The following is a 23,370-nucleotide window of genomic DNA, read 5'->3' as shown; positions in this document are numbered from 1 at the left end:
TGCACCTGAAAACCACATAAGAGCTAACCTGTGGTTGTGAATTACTAAGATATATTTTTTTTTCTCCTTTTCTCCCTCTTCCACACTGATACCAAGGCATAACATGTTTGTGCCTTGATATCATGTGCATCTCTGTGCCATGAATTTTTTTTAAAGACAACTCTTTCACCAAGAGTGTAGCTCTGTGGAATCCAATATGTTTTTACAAGCTCTTAAGTTTCAACTTCCCATATGACTTGAGCCTGATTTATTTTAATTCTCTGGCTCTCCATTAAGTTTACAGTTATGGCCAATGGGCAGACAGTAGGCATCAGCTTCAACATTTCCTTATAGTTCTATATTTACGTTCCCCCAGTTTTTTACTCTAAAAGACTTCTCTTTCCTCCTTGAAACCTTAGCTTTTTAAAGAAGATAGCTATAATGTTTTATACAGAATTCTAGGAAAATATTTCTATTTACTACAGCATATTAATGAAAAACATAGAAGAGTTTTTTATTTTGCTTTTAAAATTGTATTATCCTCACACTTAATTTCTCAGTTCTTTGAAATCTTAAATTGAAGTACTACTTCTCAAAATATGAACACACACAACAAATATATCTACACAAACTACAACACATTCTTTTTGTCTAAAATTTTTATTCATTTCTACATTTGTATAATTAACAAACACTAAATCCACTGTGCCTGTAGCTGCTGCTGCTGCTAAGTCTCTTCAGTCGTGTCCGACTCTGTGCGACCCCATAAACAGCAGCCCACCAGGCTCCCCCGTCCCTGGGATTCTCCAGGCAAGAATACTGGAGTGGGTTGCCATTTCCTTCTCCAATGCATGAAAGTGAAAGTGAAGTCGCTCAGTCGTGTCCAACTCCTAGCCACCCAATGGACTGCAGCCTACCAGGCTCCTCCGTCCATGGGATTTGCTAGGCAAGAGATGTATGTAAAAACTTCGTGTCACCTGTGTCCAGAATCTTTACTATTCAGTTCAGTTCAGTTCAGTTCAGTCGCTCAGTCATGTCTGACTCTTTGCAACCCCATGAACTGCAGCACGCCAGGCCTCCCTGTCCATCACCAACTCCTGGAGTTTACCCAAACTCATGTCCATCGAGTCGGTGATGACATCCAGCCATCTCATCCTCTGTCATCCCCTTCTCTTCCTGCCCCCAGTCCCTCCCAGCATCAGGATCTTTTCCAATGAGTCAACTCTTTGCATGAGGTGGTACAAAAGCAATTGTGGTTTCAGACCATGAAATTTAAATCATTATAATTAGTCTCAAGCACATCTTTATCAATCAAAATATGAGCCATTATAATCAACATGTTTTTGCCAATAAGAAATAAGTTGGTTTATTTCTGTAGTGCAAAAATCCATGCTCCAGGATTCAGTGAACTCTTAGAAAGCATTTTCTGTCTCCTGCTGGTTATGGAAGCATTTTCCCTGCAAAAAGTTGTTGAGATGCTTGAAGTGGTAGTCAGTTGGCAGGAGGTCCGGTAAATATGGCAGATGAGGCAAAACTTCATAGCCTAATTCATTCAACTTTTGAAGTATTGGTTGTGCATTGTGCAGTAGGGCATTGTTGTGGAGAATAATTGCAGCTGGGTGTTGTTGTGAATAAGAATTGGGCCTATTCTGTTCACCAATACCAGTTGCAGGTGTTGCAGTTTTTGGTGCATCTCACCAATTTCCTGTGGAGAAGACAATGGAACCCCATTCCAGTACTCTTTCCTGGAAAATCCCATGGATGGAGGAGCCAGGTAGGCTGCAGTCCATGGGGTCACTAAGAGTCAGACACAACTGAGTGACTTCACTTTCACTTTTCACTTTCATGCATTGGAGAAGGAAATGGCAACCCACTCCAGTGTTCTTCCCTGGAGAATCCCAGGGACGGGGGAGCCTGATGGGCTGCCGTTTACGGGGTTGCACAGAGTTGGACATGACTGAAGCAACTTAGCAGCAGCAGCATCGATTACCTGAGCATACTTCTCAGATGTAATGGTTTTGCTGGGATTCAGAAAGCTACAGTGGGTCAGAAGGTTGTCAAACCACCAAACAATGACCATCGCTTTTTTTTTTTTTTTTTTTGATGCAAGTTTGACTTTGGGAAGTGATTCAGAGCTGCTTCTTCATCCAGCCATTGAGCATGTCATTGACAGTTGTATGAAATCCACTTTTATTCACATGTCACACTCTGATAGAGAAATGGTTCATTGTTTTGTGCAGAATAAGAGAAGATGACACTTCAAAACTATGATCTTTTGATTTGTGTTCAGTTCATGAGGCACTCACTTTTCAAGGTTTTTCACCTTTGCAATTTGCTTCAAATGCCAAATGACTGTAGAATGTAGTTCTTTGGCAATTTCTCATGTAGTTGTAAGAGGGTCAGCTTCGATGATGGCTCTGTATTGGTGGTTATCAGCTTCCAATGGCCAGCCACTATGCTCCTCATCTTCAAAGCTCTCATCTCCTTTTTGCAAAACTTCTTAAACCACTACTACCGCAGTGGACATTCATTAGCAGTTCCTGAGCCAAATGTATGTTGCTGTTGTGAATTGTCTGCCCTGCCTTGGGACCCATTTTGAACTCAAATAAGAAAACTGCTCAAATTTGCTTTTTGTCTAACATCATTTTCATAGTCTAAAATAAGAAGCAAGTAACAAATAGTTAGCAAAAAAAAAAAATAAAGTGAGAAATGTGCATTAAAATGATGTATATCAGTTATAACCACATTTATTTAAGAATGTATTCCAGGATCAAACTGTAAAGTTCAATGTTAAACCTCAATTATTTTTGCACCAACTTAATAAAACCCAATAATGGAAACTTACTGGATTACATGCAAGGCAAATTAGATGATATTCAAGTGAGAGAAGATTAGTGGCCAACAAATCAATGAATAAATTTTGAGGAAACATTAATTAAATAGTATTCTCAAAAAATTAATGTTGGGGATATAATGGTAGATTTATATCATAATCAGGAAGACAGAAGAGCAAACCTTTAATTTCAATATAGCATAAGTTTTATAATAGAAATAGATAGAATACTTTAGGCGCACTAGAGAAGAATATTCATTTGTGCTGTGTGTGCTTAGTCGCTCAGTCATGTCCGACTCTTGAGACCCCATAGACTGTAACATGCCAGGCTCCTCTGTCCATGGGATTCTCCAGGCAAGAGTACTGGAGTGGGTTGCCATTTCTTTCTCCAGGGGATCTTCCCAACCCAGGAATCGAATCTGGGTCTCCTGCATTGCAGGCAGACTTTTTAACAACTGAGGTATGAGGGAAGTCCTAATATTCATTTACTTAGTTTCAAAGAAGTCTTTCTAGAAGAGTTAACATAAGCTGAATGAGACCAAAAAGATAAGTTAAAAGAGGGCATAGGGTGCTCCAGATAGAGAAAATGGCAAAACAAGGGCCCAGAGGCATGGAAAATATGATACATTTAGGAAGTAAGTTATTCTGTGCCTCTGATTCATAGAATATATATGGAAGACTAGCCAATGAAGATACTAGAGAGCTAAGAAAGAACATCAGATTGTATGGTATATCTTATGCCTTGCTAAGGAATTTAGATTTCATTGTGGAGAGTCTCTGGAGGCTTTTAAACAAGACTGATAACAGAATAAAGACCTATTAAAGGACATTAATTGCCATTTTATAATTTGTTGGGGAAGGATGCAAAGTAATTGTCTTCTTTTTCTGCTAAATAGGACTTCAGGCTTCTGGCACAACTCCGGGTATTTTCCCTTCTTGTGTTTTCTCAAATACGTAAGTATCTAAGAAAATTAATATATATTTATAAACTAATATTCTAAGAAGTACATGAATGATGTTAAAAAGCAAATAATTGCATGGGATCCTCCATTCTTGTAGTTCTACTTAGATTTAGTGAACTGATGTCTTTTGCAAATTCTCATCACTAAGGTTAAATTGTAATGTAGACAAGGTGAATATCGTTCCTTTTCCTTCTCTATTTCCTTATCCCACTGTGGTTCTACACTCACCCTATATTTAGAGTCTTCATGCCACATTCAAATATGACCTCTCCTCTTCAGGTAGCTTTCCAGAATCTAGACTTGCCTCTTTGCCTTTATCCCCTTTTAAATATTTACCATTCCTTGAAACTTTTGAGATTACTGGCTTCCTTAGGATGGTAGATTAGTTTTAATTTTTAAATTTTTAATTAGTCATTGTTATCCTAAAATGTGTTTGTCATATAATCCAAAATAGTAACCTCTAATGATGGAACTTGCCAGTCTTTGGAAAAGAGATTTGGGGTACCTCCAGGAGTTTTATTCCTCAAACTGGTGATGATCTGTTTCTGTTGGTGTCTAGAATGGCTTTCTCAATGTTAGAGCTGAAAGACTATTATTTTAAACCCAACACTGTTACCTTAAAAAAAAAATCAATTACCAAAATAATATCCAGCTTCAGTTCAATTCAGTCGCTCAAGTCATGTCTGACTCTTTGCGACCCTATGAACCACAGCATAACAGGCCCCCCTGTCCATCACCAACTCCCGGAGTTTACCCAAACCCATGTCCATTGAGTTGGTGATGCCATCCAACCGTCTCATCCTCTGTCCTTGCCTTCTCCTCCTGCCCTTAATCTTTCCCAGCATCACAGTCTTTTCCAGTGAGTCAGCTCTTTGCATCAGGTGGCCAAAGTATTGGAGTTTCAGCTTCAACATCAGTCCTTCCAATGAATACCCAGGACTGATCTCCTTTAGGATGGACTGGTTGGATCTCTTTGCAGTCCAAGGGACTCTCAAGAATCTTCTCCAACACCACAGTTCAAAAGCATCAATATTTCTGCACTCAGCTTTCCTTATAGTCCAACTCTCACTGACCACTGGAAAAACCATAGCTTTGACTGGATGGGCCTTTGTTGGCAAAGTAATGTCTCTGCTTTTTAATATGCTCTTTAGGTTGGCCATAACTTTCCTTCCAAGGAGTAAGCGTCTTTTAATTTCATGGCTGCAGTCACCATCTGCAGTGATTTTGGAGCCCCCAAAAATAAAGTCAGCCACTGTTTCCACTGTTTCCCCATCTATTTCCCATGAAGTGATGGGACCAGATGCCATGATCTTAGTTTTATGTTGAGCTTTAAGACAACTTTTTTCACTCTCCTCTTTCACTTTCCTCAAGAGGCTCTTTAGTTCTTCTTCACTTTCTGCCATAAGGGTGATGTCATCTGCATAACTGAGGTTATTGATATTTCTCCCAGCATTCTTTATTCCAGCTTGTGCTTCTTCCAGCCCAGAGTTTCTCATGATGTACTCTGCATGTAAGTTAAATAAATAGGGTGACAATATACAGCCTTGATGTACTCCTTTTCCTATTTGGAACCAGTCTGTTGTGCCATGTCCAGTTCTAACTGTTGCTTCCTGACCTGGATACAGGTTTCTCAAGAGGCAGATCAGGTGGTCTGGTATTCCCATCTCTTTCAGAATTTCCCACAGTTTATTGTGATCCACACAGTCAAAGACTTTGGCATAGTCAATAAAGCAGAAATAGATGTTTTTCTGGAACACCTGTGCTCTTTGATTATCCAGCAGATGTTGGCAATTTGATCTCTGGTTCCTCTGCCTTTCCTAAAACCAGCGTGAACATCTAAAAGTTCACAATTCATGTATTAATCAGTAAGGTGAGTAACTGTGCATTATTTGGAGCTTTTTCACCACTCCCTTCCAGATTGACAGGGAAAAATAACTTTTAGCTGCACCCAACCAGCCTAACATCCCATAAGAATACCAACAAAACACAGCTAACAATGTTTTCTAATCTGACTCTACCAATCATACATATTCACATTCTTCTCATTCTGATTTCACTCCAGATTTCATACGACTTTACTGTGGAATGATTACATGTATTCTACCATCCACCTTCTCTATCCCTCCCTTTCCTCTATTGATTAGTTCTATTTTCTCTAACGTTAATACTAAAAACAGCAAGACTTGTAAAATAGACTTGGAAGTTCAAAACCAAGAGAATGAAGACAAAGTAAATATGATAGCATTGTGGATAAACTTCAATGATTTTTATAATTAAGTTTCAATAATTAAGCATTACACTTAGATAATGAGTATGTTTATATTATTGGGATGGAAGTTGTAAGGAGTAACAGTAAAGAAGACAGTAAGAGTGCTTGCTACTTTGCATACTATCAGAAATTTATAGTTTATCTACTGGGCAACACTGTTTAGGAGGGATAGTGGTATGATCAAGTTGGAGTACGTGATGAATACCTAACAGAAATATATAAGAATAATTTATGGAAAGAAAGTAGAAACCAATGTTAGAAGTCCATTAGCGGCCTGCACAAAGGCTTCATTTTGAATTACATGAGTAGGCCCATATCCAAAAGGTTTTAAATAGGAATTTATATTTGGAGCATAATGCTAGGTATTAGGTAGATATGACAAGAAGAAAACCATGCCTAAGTGATTGTGAGGTGTTCTTTTTTAAAGATACCTTGTTGGGCAATTTTTTGGAATAGTTTCAGGAAGACAGGTATTAATTCTTCTCTAAATATTTTTTAGAATTCGCCAGTGAAGCCATTTGATCCTGGATGTTTGTCTGTTGGAAGTTCTTAAATCATAGTTTTAATCATTATTCCCTTCACAGTTGCTTATTTTGATATCATATTTGTGTGCAAATGATTTCCTACCTTTAGGTTTGCCTTTGCTGGTGAGCTTTTCCATTCATTCATAGTTTTCTTATTTCTAGGTGTGGTATTATCCTCTCCACCTAGAGAAGTTCCTCTAGCATTGTTGTAAAGCTGGCTAGGTGGTACTGAATTATGTTAGCTTTTGCTTGTCTGTAAAGCTCTTGACTTCTCCTTCAAATCTGAACAAGGGCCTTGTTGGGTAGAGTATTCTTGTTGGTAGGTTTTTCCCATTTGTCACTTTAAATATATCACGCCACTCCCTTCTGACTGCAGAGTTTCTTCTAACAAATCAGCTGATAACCTTATGCAGATTTCCTTGAATGTTATTTGTTGCTTTTCCTGTGCTGCTTTAATTATTTTCTCTGTCTTAAAGTTTTATCAGTTTGGTATGTGTCTCTGTGCATTCCTCCTTGGCTTATTCTGTATGGGACTCTGCACTTCCTGGACTTGAGTGTTTCCTTTCCCATGTTAGGGATTTTTCTAGCTATCATCTCCCAGGCCCTTTCTCCTCTTCCTGGGACCCCTATAATTGGAATGTTGATGTGTTTAATGTCCCAGAAATCACTTAGACTGTCATTTCATTCTTTTTTCTTTATTGTTCTGCAGCAGTGATTTCCAACAGTCTGTCTTCCAATTTACTTATTCATCTTTCTGCGTCATTTATTCTGCTATTGGTTCCTTCTAGTGTATTTTTTATGTTAGTTATTTTATCTCTGTTCTTTAAATCTTCTAGCACTTTCTAAACATTTCTTATATCTTCTCAGTCTATACCCTCATTCTTTTTCCAAGCTCTTGGATCATCTTTGTTAACATTATTCTGTATTTTCTTTCAGGTAGATTACCTATCTCTACATCACTTACTTGTTCTTCTGGGGTTTCATCTTGTTTCTTCATCTAGAACATAGTTCTCTGATGGTTCATTTTGTTTCACTTTCTGTGTTAGTGGTTTGTGTTCCACAGGCTGTAGGATCATACTTCTTGCTTCTGTTGTCTGTCCCTGGTGAGTGAGGTTAGTCTAGGGGCTTGTGCAGGCTTCCTGTTGGGAGGGTCTGGTACCTGCTCACTGGTGGGTGGTGCTGGATTTTATGCCTGTGGTGGACAGGGCTGTGCCAGGGGCCTCAGGACAACTTTAGCCAACCTCTCTGTTGATGAGTGGGGCTGTGTTCCCATCTTGTCGGTTGTTTGGCCTGAGGTATCCCAGCACTGAAGCCTGCAGGCTGTTGGATAGGGCCAACTCTCAGTGCCAAAATGGTGACCTCCTGGAGAGCTCACATTGAGGACTTCCCTGGGACTTCCGCCAACTCCAGGGAGACCTTTCAAGATCCACAGGTAGGTTTGGCCCAGGTTCCTGTGGAGATACTGCCTTGTTCTGGGTCCTAGTGCATGTGAAACCTTGCATGCACCCTCCAAGAGTGGAGTCTCTGTTTCCCCTAGTCCTAGGAGCTTCTGCAGTCAAGCCCTGTTGGCCTTTAAACCAAATTCTGTGGGGGCTTCTACTTGTGATGCCAGACCCCTAGGCAGGGAAGCCTGATGTGGGGCTCAGAATTCTCAGACCTCTAGGATAAACTCTGCAATATGTTTAGAGTTTGTGGGTCACCAACCCAGTGGATATGGGATTTGATTATATCACAAAAGCACACTTACTGTCTTGTTGTGGCTTCTTCTATGTCTTAAATGTAGAATACCTTTTTTTCATAGGATCTAGTCTTTTCTGTGGATGATTATTCAGCAGTTAGTTGCCTCTTTGGTGTTTTTGTGAGAGAAGATGACCTCAAATCCTTCTACTTTGCCATCTCGTCACCCTTCTGAAAGCATCTATTTAACTGTATACATATTCTCCAGAGATCTTGGGAGAATACAGTTTATGAGCACACGAACACTGATTTCATTCCAAATCTGTTTTCACCCTTCTGAAAGCATCTATTTAACTGTACACATATTCTCCAGAGATCTTGGGAGAATACAGTTTATGAGCACGTGAACACTGATTTCATTCCAAATCTGTTTCCTTTGCATGTGGTCTTCCTCATAGGTCAGCGATGCTCATTGCTGTTGGATCAGGAGTCCATGTCTCATCACTCAACACAAACTCAGTGTCTGATTTTATAATGTAAAGTACAGGCCTAGAAAAAGTAAAAAAGGTGTATCAATTTTAAGTAATTAGGAAAAAGATAAGCAAAGGGCCTATACTGAAATACATGAAAATAAATACCTGAAATATACAAAAATAAATAAGAACTAAAGTCTTAGATTTTGTTTTATTAACAGTTCTATAATTTTCATTGAGTTCTTGTTACCAGTGAGAAAACTGCATTGTTAATTACATTATCATGATAAAAATATGACTAGAATACATGATAGAATATTGTCATACATAGAAAAGGGCTGTGTCTAAATTTGTATTTAAGAGGGCTAGAAATGTATTATTTTAACCCACAGTTATTGAATAGTTATCACATAATTCATTGCTGTTTGATGAAAGCATGGGTAAAACCATGGGATTTGAAAGGGTAAATTAAGGATTATCCGGAAGCTCTGGTCAGATGTCTTGTCACTTCATGCTGCCTTTTAACAAACATGAAAGACTAGATCACCTCCCTCCAAGTCTGTGTCCTTTCCCAGCAGACAACACAGCAGGAATGTCTAAGGCGGGTCAGAAGTAGAATTTTCAGATAGACATTTTTATGCAACAGTTATAATTCTGCTTCTGAGTATTAAGGCATATGGGCCAGTATCAAAAAAGGAAGGAGAAGTAGGTGGTGGGGGGTAGAAATAAAGTTTATTCTTTTGATTTCTGTTTAAAAAAAAAAAACAAACTTTCAGATATAAAGAGAAAAAAATGATTCAGTGATTATAAGTTTTGGAAAAAGCTACATAAATTCTTGACCCTAAATAATAACAAAAGTATCAACCTTTCTTGACTTTACAGACAACAGCATCTCCTACAAAACTGCTTGCAAGAAAAAGTATGTATCATAAAACTCATTGATAAAGCAGCATATTAATGATAATTTTAAATGTTTCATAGTAGAAAAAAACTATGCAATCATTTACTGATATTAATGTCCCTCTTTGCCCATTTTTTCTTCTTTAAAGTTCACTTTCAGTTAATTCTTAGATTTTTCAGTAAAGTTCTCATCAAAAGATAATTTTGCCCATTTAGGAAGAGGTCTCATGGAGATGGGCAGGAAGTCAGGGGAGGAGCATTAAGGGACGTAGCCCTTATAAGAATAGTGTCAAAACAACCATAAACCCATTCTGTCATGGGAAGCTACTATACATCACTTTGCAGATTTGGCTCATGAGTTGGGATGCCTGGACTTGTCCCAAGTCAGTTTTGTGGGAAGGGACCTAGTCACCTAAGAACAAAACATATTAGGGATAGCTTTCTTTCATATGTCATACTTAGCCTAAGAATAATAATGTAGTTCTATCATTTATGATCTCTGGTAGTAAGAAAAGCAAAAAACAATATATATATATATAGAATGTCTCAGTTTATATGTCATAGTAGATTAGAATAAATTATTTGGTTTTATTCAAAATATTTCATTTTGGATGTTATATAATGTTTTGGATGTTGTATAATAAATGCAAAACGTATGAGAAGATTCAAGGACTAGAGAAGAATAAAATGGCTTTCCCTGGGGTGCCCCCAAACATTCTTTAATGTGTCAAAAGAGAGTATGCTGCATAGGTGTTAACTTATCTTTGATTGTTGGCCTAATATGGGTATAACTGTGTGCTTGTTGTTCAGTTGCTAAGTTGTGTCTGACTCTGTAACCCCAGGGATTGCAGCATGCCAGATTTCCCTGTCCTTCACTCTTTCCCAGAGATTGTTCAAACTCATGTTCGTTGAGTCAGTGATGCCACCCAACCATCTCATCCTTTGTCACCCTCTTCTCTTCCTGTCTCAATCTTTCCCAGTATCAGGATCTTTTCAAGGAGTCGGCTCTTCACATCAGGTTGGCCAGAATATTGGAGCTTCATCATTGGTCTTTATAATGAATATTCAGGAATGACTTCCTTTAGGATTAACTGGTTTGATCTCCTTGCTGTCCAAGGGACTCTCCAGCACCACAATTTGAAAGCATCAATTCTTCAGCACTCAGCCTTTTTTATGGTCCAATTCTCACATCCATACATGACTACTGGAAAAACCATAGCTTTGTCTATACTGACCTTTTGGAAAAACTATAGCTTTGTCTATACTGACCTTTGTCAGCAAAGTGATGTCTCTGCTTTCTGTGCTAACTTAACGCAGTATTTTGGGTGTGAATAGCCCCATTACAGAAATACTTTTTTTTTTTTTATTCTCCTGCCCACATGACAGCTTTCCAGGCTTTGCTGCCAGTTACTTATGTTTACTAGTTTTTGTTTTAAGAGTCGTAACAATTTTGAACAGACTATTAGTTTATTATAGGCAAGAGGATTTTTATTAATACAAATCCAAAGTATGTTTTCAATACATAAGCAGAAGTATATAGAAACAGATGGATTCTGTTACTGAGGCTCTTAGTCCAACTTTAAGTAAGTAAGTGAAAGTCGCTCAGTCATGTCCGACTCTTTGCTACCCCATCGACTATACAGTCCATGGTAGTCTCCAGGCCAGAATACCGGAGTGGGTAGCTTTTCCCTTCTATAGGGGATCTTCCCAACCCAGGAATCGAACCGAGGTCACCTGCATTACAGGTGGATTCTTTACCCACTGAGCTATCTGGAAAGCCCAAACTTAATAGGATAGCACCATTGACCACTAAGGAAATGGTAGTTCAAATCTAGTCCCTGAGGTTTTATATCAAGCTCAAAAGGAGGAATAATCTAAACCTATCCTTGCTCAACCCTCTTGACTCTTTGAGATGAAATGCTAGCCTGCCCTTATTTTCTACCTAAACTCGCTTGTTCCTTCACTGTATCACCTTTTCTCTGCCTTCTATGACAGTTTCCAGTGATACTATCTTGTTAGATACAAACCCATTCAATCTCCATAAAGCATAAACTTTTTATTTTTGCTTATTAGATTCTTGGAAAGAAAGTTATGACCAACCTAGATAGCATATTCAAAAGCAGAGACATTACTTTGCCAACAAAGGTCCGTCTAGTCAAGCCTATGGTTTTTCCAGTGGTCATGTATGGATGTGAGAGTTGGACTGTGAAGAAAGCTGAGCGCTGAAGAATTGATGCTTTGGAACTGTGGTGTTGGAGAAGACTCTTGAAAGTCCCTTGGACTGCAAGGAGATCCAACCAGTCCATTCTAAAGGAGATCAGTCCTGGGTGTTCTTTGGAAGGACTGATGCTAAAGCTGAAACTCCAGTACTTTGGCCACCTCATGCAAAGAGTTGACTCATTGGAAAAGACTCTGATGCTGGGAGGAATTGGGGGCAGGAGGAGAAGAGGACAACAGAGGATGAGATGGCTGGATGGCATTACCGACTCAATGCACATGAGTTTGAGTGAACTCTGGGAGTTGGTGATGGACAGGGAGGCCTGGCGTGCTGCGATTCGTGGGGTCGCAAAGAGTCGGACACGACTGACCGACTGAACTGAACTGATTAGATTCTTAACAATTAGCTGTAGTCCTCTCCCTATCAACAAAACACAGGCTCACCTCTGCATCAGGGAATGAGAAGAGAGCTGTGTTCTTTTCCATCCTTACTTTTAGCTAGATGGATGCCTCTGAAGCCACCCAAATGTTTTGACCATATCTGTTTGAGAAATAATTTGTTAGAAATAACCTGGCTCATTTTAAAATAATTTTGCTAGATTGTAGACACTATGTTTCTTCTTGAAAAAATATATGCATGTAATATAATGTGCCTAGACAGCAATTTGGTGATTTTTCATTTTCTTTCTTTTTAACCAAAAATTCTTTTATCCTAGCTATAAATGTTAGGAAAAAATAAATAAATAAAAATGTTCTGAGGGAATGAGAGCCAAATGGAAACATATATATATTTTACTTTAGTATAGAATAAACCAACTTAAAATTAATTTGAAATTCTAAATATATATATATATATTTATTTACCATGTTCTCTTTATAACCATGATGGTATCAAGCTATGCATTGTTTGATATAAAACATCAAATGTTACCCTCTGTTGCATCATAGAGTAGATAGTTACATGATTTTCCTTTCATTCCTGCTTGCCTCAAACCAGGTAACTTCTGAAGAACTGAATAGCATAATTCAGAATGTAATGACCTGGGTTGTGGCTACAGTTACCAGTATATTATACCCAGCCATCACAAAGTATGAAGAAAGGTTGAAAAATAATACATATCCAGTATCTGATGACTCTGTCCTCTCCTCAGATAGTTCAAGTTTTTGTAGCACATGCAGTGAAGAGTTTACTTACAGAAGCTACACTTCTGCAACAACTAAATCATTTAAGAGAGAGCCCTGTGCATTAGCAGTTGACATATCAGTAAGGAGACCGACCACACCATTAAAGCCATCTGCTGATGTGGAAAAAGCAGTTGTGGGAAAAACATGTCACATTACAGGACAATCTGTAACAAATGAACTAAAACATAATGAAACAAATATGGTATATACATACCCTGACCTCAGAAGTTGTAAATCTGATAGTCATCTTCTAGAATCACTTGAAACAGGCACAAAAAAATCAAAGGATGCTACCACTGAAACAGATGGTTTAGAGAATCCATCGTTTTCTGATCAAAAAGCAAAAGCCGTGAATGAAATGAAGAATTTAAAGAATGTTTTTGTTAACTTTAAGTGTCACTTAAAAGGAGAAACTGAATTGATTTTGGAAAGCATTTTTCAAGAAATAATGTCTGATTTAACACATGCCATTCCCTCTATTTCTTCTGTTACTGCTGAAGTTTTTGTTGACCAAAGTGAGCCTGTAAGAGGAGACTTGGTTTCCAATACTGATATCTGCTCAGTAGCTTCAGAAATTGTGGAAAATATGCTTGAGAAGCTACAGTCTGCAGTTGAGAAAAAATGTGTCCAGATATATTCACAGGAAGATTTACCAGTCAACATTCAACCAAGCCTAACACCCAGTGGAGAATCTCTCACTCTATCATACGGAAAACCTTTAATAGCGTCAGTGCCTTCTACTGCAGAACCCATGTGTGATGTTGCAGAGGATATGGTGCATGCCATTTTAGAAAAGCTGATGACTTTTACAGCTCATAAGCAAAGTAAACTTCCTCATCTTGAAGAGGCAACTAAACTTTCCTATCAGCAACATATGACAGACCCAACATATATGTGTCATACAAAAGCCAACAAAAAGAAATGTAATCCTGAACTTGATGCAGCTAATGTAATTGTTAAAGAAAAGATACAAAATTTAATGTCAAATATTCTTTCCCAGTCCTCTTTGGTTGGCTATATAGAGGAAGCAATCAGCACTATACTAGGATATGTACAAACTGAACTTAATAATGAGAGACTTATTGCATCTGAAGAAACAGTAGTACTCCTTAAGTTGCTTGATGATATCTTTACTCAGCTACATCAGGAACCAGTAAAAGCTGGTAATCAAAAATGTAGACATTCTAGACTGAGGAGTCCTTCTAACACTGAAGTAAAGTACAGACTAACTGGCACTAGATTTTCTAATGGCCCTAGGTCTGGAAGACCATTTCCACTTATTAATGTTCCTGGCATGGTCCTTTATTCTGAAGATGATAATGAAGAAGTAGACAGAATTGTGGAAACTGTGCTTGATTCATCTTTCAAAGATGAAAAAGCAAAATCACAAGAACAAATTCCTGAGCATTGGTTTACAAAAGGAAACACTTGTCTAGAATTCCAAAGAAATAGCAAACTACCTACAAAGCCTGCTTCTCCAAGAAGCAAAGCTACATTTCATAGTTGCAGGTTAAGGACTGAGCTACCATTTTTTAAGGATAGAAAAATTTTGAAGGAAAAACCCTGTTTGAATAAAGACATTTTATTTTTCAGCAAAGATCAAAAGCATCAAATACAAAAGGCTTCAGAAAACACAGTTAAAAGTATTTTAACAGAAATGCTCAAGGACATATCTTCAGTTCCTTCTGGTCACTTAGAAAGTAGAACTGACAAAGCTTCAGTTCTTGTTTCAGAAAAACCTCAAGAACCATCACATCAAGAATGGATGGACCAGCTGTTTTCTGTGTCAGAAATTAGTACAGTAGCTCAGGAAATAACAGACACTATACTAAACATACTTCAAAAAGCAAGCTGCATTCCCAGTACCACCAAAAGTTCCATTTCATCATCAGTTCATCCAGCTTCTCTAGAGAGTCCTGACACTCTCCACATGGTCAAAGCAGCACCAAATAAAAAGCCACTAAAAATATGGTTTGACAGTGAAAAGAAAATGAAATATTTATCTTCACTAGATGGAGATATGGCAAAACCTTCCCTGTTAAAATCTGAAGAGAGTGAACCAAAACCTGCAGATGAAATTACTGATAAGATCATTAATGCAGTTTTTAAAAAGCTGAAGTTATTTATTTGTCCAAAATTGCAAATGGGCTTCAAACCTTCACTTGCAGAGAAATCTTCATTACAATCTCAACTTAGTACTTACACAGCTAAAGTGGTAAACATCGTTTTGCGTGCTATCCAGAATGAACTAGAACTCAGTGAGAAAAACCTAAATCTTAGGGAAAGAAACTATATCAAATCCCTCACAGGTAAAGGATGTTTTACTGACACTAAGAAATTAGAATCTCTTGTCTCAGATTTCAATGATGACATCATGAAATCACCATTATTAACTTGCATTTGTGAAATATTATCAAGTGGACATCCAGATCAAAGCAATATTTCACTCTCTTCAGATAACTCAAAGCCAACAGCTTCACATGGATCTGATAAAGTTGATAAAGGGAACATTTTGCCAAGCAGACAGGATAAAAAATCTTTTTACAAAATTTTAGCTACTCCATGTGCTCTCCATAGTGTCATTAATGGAAAAGATCTCAAAGAGAATTCCAGATTACATGTGTTAGATAATATTGGGGAAACACTCTATGAAATGTTATGCAAGCTCATAGGGGCCCACCCTCACTGTCAGCCATCTTGTTCTAAGCTAAGCACAGAGAAGACAAACAAGAATCAGCAAAGAGCCACTGAATTGCAGTCTAATATTCAGCTCATTTCCACAACAATTTTGGAATATATCATTGCAAAATTATGTAGTGTCGACACAGATACTAGTTCAGTAAGTTCTGGATGTAAAGCTATCTCAGAGTCTCTCGATATTGACAACCTATCATTTACTTCAATTATTGAGGAAATGGCCAAATGCACTGACATAATCTCCAGCATAGTTTCCAGGATGGTTCAAGAGGGTGATAAAGAGACGACTAAAAGCACGGAAAAACCTCTTGCTCCCAAGTCTTCCAAAACAGGGAGTGCAAAAGAAATGCATTCAAATAAGCTAAAAGCAGTAGCTTCAGATATTCTTAATATGGTTTTTGCTAAACTGGAAGGGTTTGCCAATGGAAATTTAGAAACTCTAGATTCTACTAATGATGAAAATAAAAAAAGCAGTAAGACGAACGTGGAATGTGAAAGCTTCAGTGTTTTTACAGACACACATGAAGAACTATTGCAGTCAGCTTTATACACAAATGCAAAGAAAGTATCAAGTGCTATTTTGAAAGCTATTCAAACAGAATTAAACATGAACTCATTAGATTTGAGGACAAGTGTGAAAACACCACCACCTGAGAAACAAATGCTAGAGAATATAGTCAGTTTAATCTTAGATGCAGTATCCTCAGATATGCTTAATGAAACTGAATCTGAAGAGAGAGACAGTGAAACTTATGGATACAGGCCAATCTATGGAAATTTTCTTCCTGGTGGAGCTGAATCAGATTCATTTCTAGAAGATGCTACAAACACAGAGAAAGAATTCATTGGTGAGAGAATACCACTAAGAGAAGAAAGTCAATCAGATTCTCTTCAACAGTGGGTTCTAGAAAGAACCTTAAACAAACTTGAAGTAAAGCTCAAAGAACCACAGAAATCTCCAATTGTTCCCATTATAAGAAATATTTTGAATGAGATCTTTCAAAATGCTTTGGTCAGTCAGTTAAATATGCTTTTTCTCTCCCATTCCCGTTTAAGTGACATCCCTCCCAATGTTGATGAGCCAGTTGCTCAAATGTCTGTTCCATTTATAGATAAAATGATGGTGTCTGAAGCAGATGTAACCATAGTGGCAGATGATGTTGTTACAACTGTATTTGATAAACTTTATACAGCTGCTAAGACAGAGACAACTGCGAGTGAAAATAGCTATAAAACCATCACCTTCTCAGCAAATGTTTCTTTCCATGAACACACCTATGGAAGAGGAAAACCCTCCATCACTGCACTGAACAAGAATCCTTATACTCTTCAGTCCAGATTCAATATTGACAGACAGGCTAAAGGAAACATAGTTGAAGATATTGTGCAGGCAATATTAACAAGTTTAGAAACTTTTGTAACTTCCAAAGTACAGTCTCTTTTTTGTCCCCAAATCAACTTCACAGTTCCAATGGCTTTACCTGTTCAACAGGGTAAGAGTACAATAAGCAAAGCTTTGTCAGCCAAAGATTTGTATTCTGAGGGTCAGCTTTCCTCTTGCTCAGTGGATAATGTTATGTCACAAAACACCAACTCATTTTGTCAGGTCTCTTTGAACAAATTAAATATATATGCAACAGAAGTGGCCAGAAAAATTTTAAAAGGAATCAAAAATGAATTAGATAAAGAGAAGGAAACTCCTTTCTTAACCAATAACATTGTGGTTTCTGAAAGTATTACAAGACAAATTGTTAACACAGTGTTAGATATTGTATCATCCAAAGGAAAATGTGACAAGAACAGTTCTGACAAAGAGATCAGTTCAGATCAGCAAGAAGGTATTATTGAAAAGCTGTTTAAGAAGATTGAGTATCGAAAAGTACTTCAGTTTCAAATACAAGATACCATTGAAAGTGTCTTATGTGATATTTATGAAAAAACACTCAACCAGAATAATCTCTCATTTGCCACACCCACTTTGAAATGTACCATAGCTGGCAAACATTCCAGAGCAAATTCTGATACTGAGGGTGTAAATAAAATTCTTCCAAAGTTTTCAGTTCCTAAATCAGATGTTATTTTGATATCCAATGATATAGTAGATGTTGTACTTCATAATCTCAGTTCTGCTGTCATGCTTCGCATAAATGCAAAGGATCCTACTTCTAGTAGATTGCCTCTGACCTTTTGTGATACATTTTCAAAACCACAGTGTCAACAGTCTCTTCTTATGGAGTCAGAAAGTGAAAGAAAAACAGAGCATTTTCCATCTTCAAAAATTCTTAAGCCAGCTTATGTTAATGATAGCCAGATAACTACAGTAGAGAAAGAAGACCCCAAGAAATCTGTGGCTGACCCATGTGAGGAAAGTGCTAACTTCATTACTCAAAATATTTTTAATTGGTTAGAATCATTTGCCACAGAAAGAATAGATTCATTTATTATGCTTGCTTTCCAGCCTAAAGAAAAGTCATTTGTGAGACCAGAACTGGAAAACTGTAAGCAAGATGGCATCATCTTTCATGAACCAAGCCAGGTGGAATCAAATGTGAATATTCTGAAAATACCAAATGAAACTATTCTCAGCCAAGAGCTCACAGATTCCACTTTTGCCAGTTACAGAGAAAAACTTGGATCTACAATTCATCTATCACAAGCTCATCTTAAGGAATATTCTGACATCATTGCCAGTGCCATTTTGAATTTTATTAAAAATGACTTAGACCTTGAAATCCAAAAGATGCATCCATATCCAAACAATGTTTCATTCCAAGAAATTACCATTGTAAGTGAAATTGTCAATGGTATCTTAAAGAGTTTACATAATAAAAGATCTGCAAAGGATATCAGTTTTTCCTCAAAAGACAATCCTAATTTATTTTCACAGTTAACCATATCAAATGAAATATCACTGGGACAAAAAGCTCAGGAAAAAAACACCAAACTGTCTCTGTTTTCAAAGTATCCATTAGAACAAAACCAAATGGCATTGGAAAGGGAAAGCCAAAGAATTATTTTAGAAGAATTATTTATGAGAAATGAAAAATCAAAAGAAAAAGAAAGAACTGCATTATTCAGTGCAGTGGAAGAAGTTTTAAGTAAAGTGTATCACAAAATAATAGAAATCATAGGCCATTTGCCTTCCTTTAATGAAAAATCCCACTTTAAAACATCAGACATAACACAAAATAACTTCTGTCAATCACATATCAACAGTACCACAAGTGACATAATTGAAAATGTTTTGGGGAAAATGTACTCTGTAATCGTGACATCATTATATGAAAATAATGAAGGAGAACCAGCTGACAAAAATATTTTACCAAAGAAATCACCATGCATCAGAGAAACTAAAGCAGGAATAGGAAGTAGTGTCACTAGATTTGTGCTACCACAGGTTTATCCTTATGCAGACAGTCAAAATATCTCTCTATTGGAAAACACATTTTTACGATATTCACCATCACAAGTGGGGAAAGATTTAATCCAAGTGGTTCTCAGTAAAATCACAAATTTTGCCTCATTTTATCTTGAAGAGACTGTGTCCCATGAAAATTGTTCTGATGAGTTGCAACCTTTAAGACTACACAGTTCTAAAGTGAGCTCTAAGCCAAGTGTTAAAACAAGTTTAAAAGCAAGATCAAAAGTTACTCCTTTGCCTAAACTTAGAACAAAACCACACATAGGACCTAGTCGTGCTAAGGCCAAGAGCAGGACCAAATTAAGTCCTAGAGAGAAGACCCCAAAAGATGTCTGGTCCAAGACTGATATTGGGCTGCCACACATCCTGTCAACAGGAGATGCCAAAAACTTACTGGAAATGAAACTGCCTACTTCGGAACTAAAAATGTATGCCAAGGATATAATAAGTAATATCCTGAAAACAACTGTTAAAGAATTGGAAAAGGTGACACGAGCTAGAGCAATGGTAAGCAATAGAGCTTTACCATCTGATCAAATCATGGCAGCAAATAAAATAGTTAATACAGTTTTGCAAGGATTATATGCAATCAATAACCACAGTTCAGCTAATCCTATCAAATTCTCACATCTGGATGAAACCAAACTTTCACAGGGAAATAAAAGTACAGAGTCTCTTGCCAAACCACAAGCTTGTTTTTACTTGGAAAATGTTTCTTCACAGTTAGAACAGATTTTTCCTAAAGAAGGTATATTTAAAAAAATGTTTGACAAATGGCAAGCAGAATCAAATGACATGGAAAATGAAAAATGTAAGCTCTTAATGATAGCTGAAAATGATTTGACTGAAATTTCAATAAAAGCAAAAGAATTAGAATATTCTCTTTTGCTTTTAAATCTGCCACATCTTGAGGACTGTGAAAACCAGTTTTATAGTTGTTTTAAGGGAGCTTCTACTAGAGCTGAAAACAACAAAGCACAAATTAATATGTTTGGAAGGGAAATTGTTGAAATGCTGCTTGAAAAATTACAGCTGTGCTTTTTGTCCCAGATGACCACCCCATATGGAAAAGGAACTCCAGCAAATAGGAAAGAACACATTACTACTAAAAGTAAATATGGTTTTCCAACCAAGGACATCCTCAGCAATGTACCAGTATATAACACTAAAACCAAAGACCAAAGTGCTTTGGGCTCTAGCAACCAAATTGTTCGAGAAATTGTAGAACGGGTTTTAAACATCTTAGAGTCATTTGTGGACTTACAGTTTAAACATATCTCTAAATATGAGTTTTCTGAAATAGTGAAAATGCCTATAGAAAATCTTTTTCCTGTCCAACAAAGACTATTAAGCAAAAAGATGTTGCCAAAGTTACAACCATTGAAAAAATTTTCTGATGAATCCAAGTCAAGTACTATTGTTTCCAAGGAAAATGTACAGAATACCTTTCTACAGGTTCATTCATTCCATTCAGAATTACTTACATATACAGTTAATATTGTCCACAACATGCTTGGTGTAATTAAGAACAAGCTAGACAAAGAAATAAGCCAAGTGGAGCCATCTTCTGTCAGCATATTGAAAGAGAACACTGCAGCAAGTGAAATCATTGGTACACTGATGGACCAGTGTACTCATTTCAGTGAGTCTCTAATCAAAAACCTCCCCAAGGAAAATTTCTTCCAAGGAGTAGAAAATACTTACATTGTTAACCAGGTTGAATTAGCAACTAATACAAAAATGCCCATGTCAAAGTTAAAGGAAGTAAGTTTTGGGAATAATCTTCCACAAAGCAGTGTTCCAGATTTGGGTTTTTATTCAGAGGAAAACATGAAAAAAAGGTATAAGTCTTCATCAAATTTACCTTCATATTCCAGAGCCTCTGTAGAAGACGCAGTTAGAAACTCAGAGCCAATGAGAAGGCCTGATTCAGAAAATAGACCTTCATCTTCTAGAAACAAAGTGCAAGACACTATCCCAAAGGAATCTGACTTGGGCTATTTTGATCAAGCTATGAAAGGAAATAGCTCCCTCCCTGAAGGGAGTGTCTTACAAAAACTGTTAAAGAAAGCAAATGAATCCACAGAAACAGCATTAAAGCAAGTAATGTCATTTATAGAAATGAGAAAAGGTGAAAATCCAAGGGTGTTTCATTATGAGATCTCCAAACCAGTTGTTGCCCCTAACCAAATTCAGACAAGTGTTTCTCCACTCAAAATTTGTTTAGCCGCAGAAAATATTGTCAGTACTGTGCTGTCAAGCTATGGATTTCCAGATCAACCACACATTAATCAAAGCACGGAAACAATGAAACCATTTTTCATATCAAAGCAAGACCCTTTGTCTGAAACCTCTGGAGGACAAAAGAATGAGGAGAAAAGTCTGCTTAGAATGGGGGATAAAAGAATCAGCTATATACTTGAAGAAGAAAACAAAAAAGCTGAGGTCAGAAGGGAAGATTTTTCTCTATTGCAAAAATGGGAAAATAAGAGTTACCTGAAAATAAAGACTCTGAAGGAAGTTGAAGTCATTGCTTTTGCTGACCATGAACTGGGTCCAAATGAAATTCACCTGGTATCCAGACATGTCACCACATCTGTGGTCACATATTTCAAGAACTTTGAAACTAGAGGTAAGTAAGAGTGGGCTTAATTTACAAAGAAAAGAACCAGATATATATAAAAGAGCTCCAGTTCAAGAAGCTTCATGTACTGTTTTTTGAAAACAGCCTTAGTGGGACGGTGTTTAATCACTTCTTAATATAACAGGATACTAAAAAAAAAAAAAAGTTAAACAATCATATGGTTTGAATCTGAAAAGGTGTAGTGCTCATTTTTCCATATCTGCAGATGAGAGAAAATATGAGTATTGAAAAGCAGGAAATATTGGTTTGAACATGAGGTCTGAGTTCTAAACATTTTTAAAGTTGTCATGCATGACAACTTTAAGGTGGACAGTTGAAGTCATTGCTATGATTAGTCACAGTTTATAAGAACAGTGGTATTAAACATCTTGTTTTGTTTGTATTCCAGTATTATCATATTCCTTTTAGGTATAATACTCTAAACATATCCTTGAAAGCATTTTTTTAAGAGGGTGAAGATATATTTATCTATATGTATATTTAGCTTCTCAGATGGCTCAGTGGTAAAGAATCTGCCTGCCAATGCAGGAGATGTAGATACGTGGGTTTGATCCCTGGGTCAGGAAGGTCTCCCAGAGGAGGAAATGGTATCCCTCTCTTGTATTCTTGCCCAGAAAAATTCCGTGGACAGAGGAGCCTGGCAGGCTGCAGTTCACAGGGTTGCAAAAGAGTCAGACACAGCTTAGCGACTGAGCATGCATACATCTGTATGTTTGGTTGAACTATATGATAGCCACCTTATGTCAAACCTGATAATTATTGGCAGTTTCATAAAATTCCATCTAATACTATTATAGCCTTGAGCTGGATCATTAATTCCAGTTGCCAGTAATTAATTGCTACTTTACCAGTCTAGATACATCACTTAACCATCATTGAAATAGTAGAATGCATACTATCAGTCCTAACTACTTGTACAATGAGGCCATTTCCTATAATTAAAACTGGTATTATTTCAAGGTGGACAGTTGTTTGCGTCTGCAGTTCCAAGCTTATAAGTATAATTTCTTCAAGCACAGCCTAACTGAACTTAAAGAATAAGGAAAAACAAAGAAAACAGGAGAAGATAAGATTCGTAATCCCATCCCATTGGTATTTGACTCTGTGGTGGTGGTTTAGTCGCTAGGTCTCTGACTCTTTTGTGACCCATGGACTGTAGCTCCTCTGTAAATGGAATTTTCCAGGTAAGAATACTGGAGTGGGTTGCCATTTCCTTCTCCAGGGGAAGAACTTCCTGACCCAGGGATCAAACCTGTGTCTACTGTCTTGGGAGATCAGATTCTTTACCACTAGCCCTTTCTTTCTATCACGTCTCTTCTCTATTCCCAGACATGTCTAGGGTTTTTCAGTGATGTCACTCATGCTCCTTCCATGTGGAGCGTCCTTTCCTTACTTCCTTCATCTCAAGATATCTAAACCCGTCTAATTGTCAAAGTTCAGCTTAAAGCCTCCACTCTCCACTGGTCTTGCCTGATTCCACAGAGATCACCATGCAGATGTTAAGATATAACACTTGGAAATCATTTCTCTGCCCCAGGAACTCCAGGTCTTTAGAGCACCTTAACCATCTAAGCAAAACAGATACCAGC

At 37.3% G+C, this 23,370-nt stretch overlaps 1 protein-coding gene across 1 annotated transcript in view; it reads left to right on the top strand.

Moving 5' to 3' along the window:
• FSIP2 (fibrous sheath interacting protein 2) overlaps positions 1 to 23,370 on the top strand; it is a 140,842-nt gene that overhangs the window by 82,604 nt on the left and 34,868 nt on the right. Inside the window, exons 14-16 of the mRNA XM_025273720.3 lie at positions 3,709 to 3,766; positions 9,600 to 9,636; positions 12,832 to 21,769. Of these exons, the coding sequence (XP_025129505.3) occupies positions 3,709 to 3,766; positions 9,600 to 9,636; positions 12,832 to 21,769 (9,033 nt within the window). The remainder of the gene's footprint in view (positions 1 to 3,708; positions 3,767 to 9,599; positions 9,637 to 12,831; positions 21,770 to 23,370) is intronic.

The sequence above is a fragment of the Bubalus bubalis genome, chromosome 2, assembly GCF_019923935.1.
Source record: "Bubalus bubalis isolate 160015118507 breed Murrah chromosome 2, NDDB_SH_1, whole genome shotgun sequence".
Lineage (NCBI taxonomy): Eukaryota > Metazoa > Chordata > Mammalia > Artiodactyla > Bovidae > Bubalus > Bubalus bubalis.
This window is presented reverse-complemented; position numbering and strand designations above follow the sequence as displayed.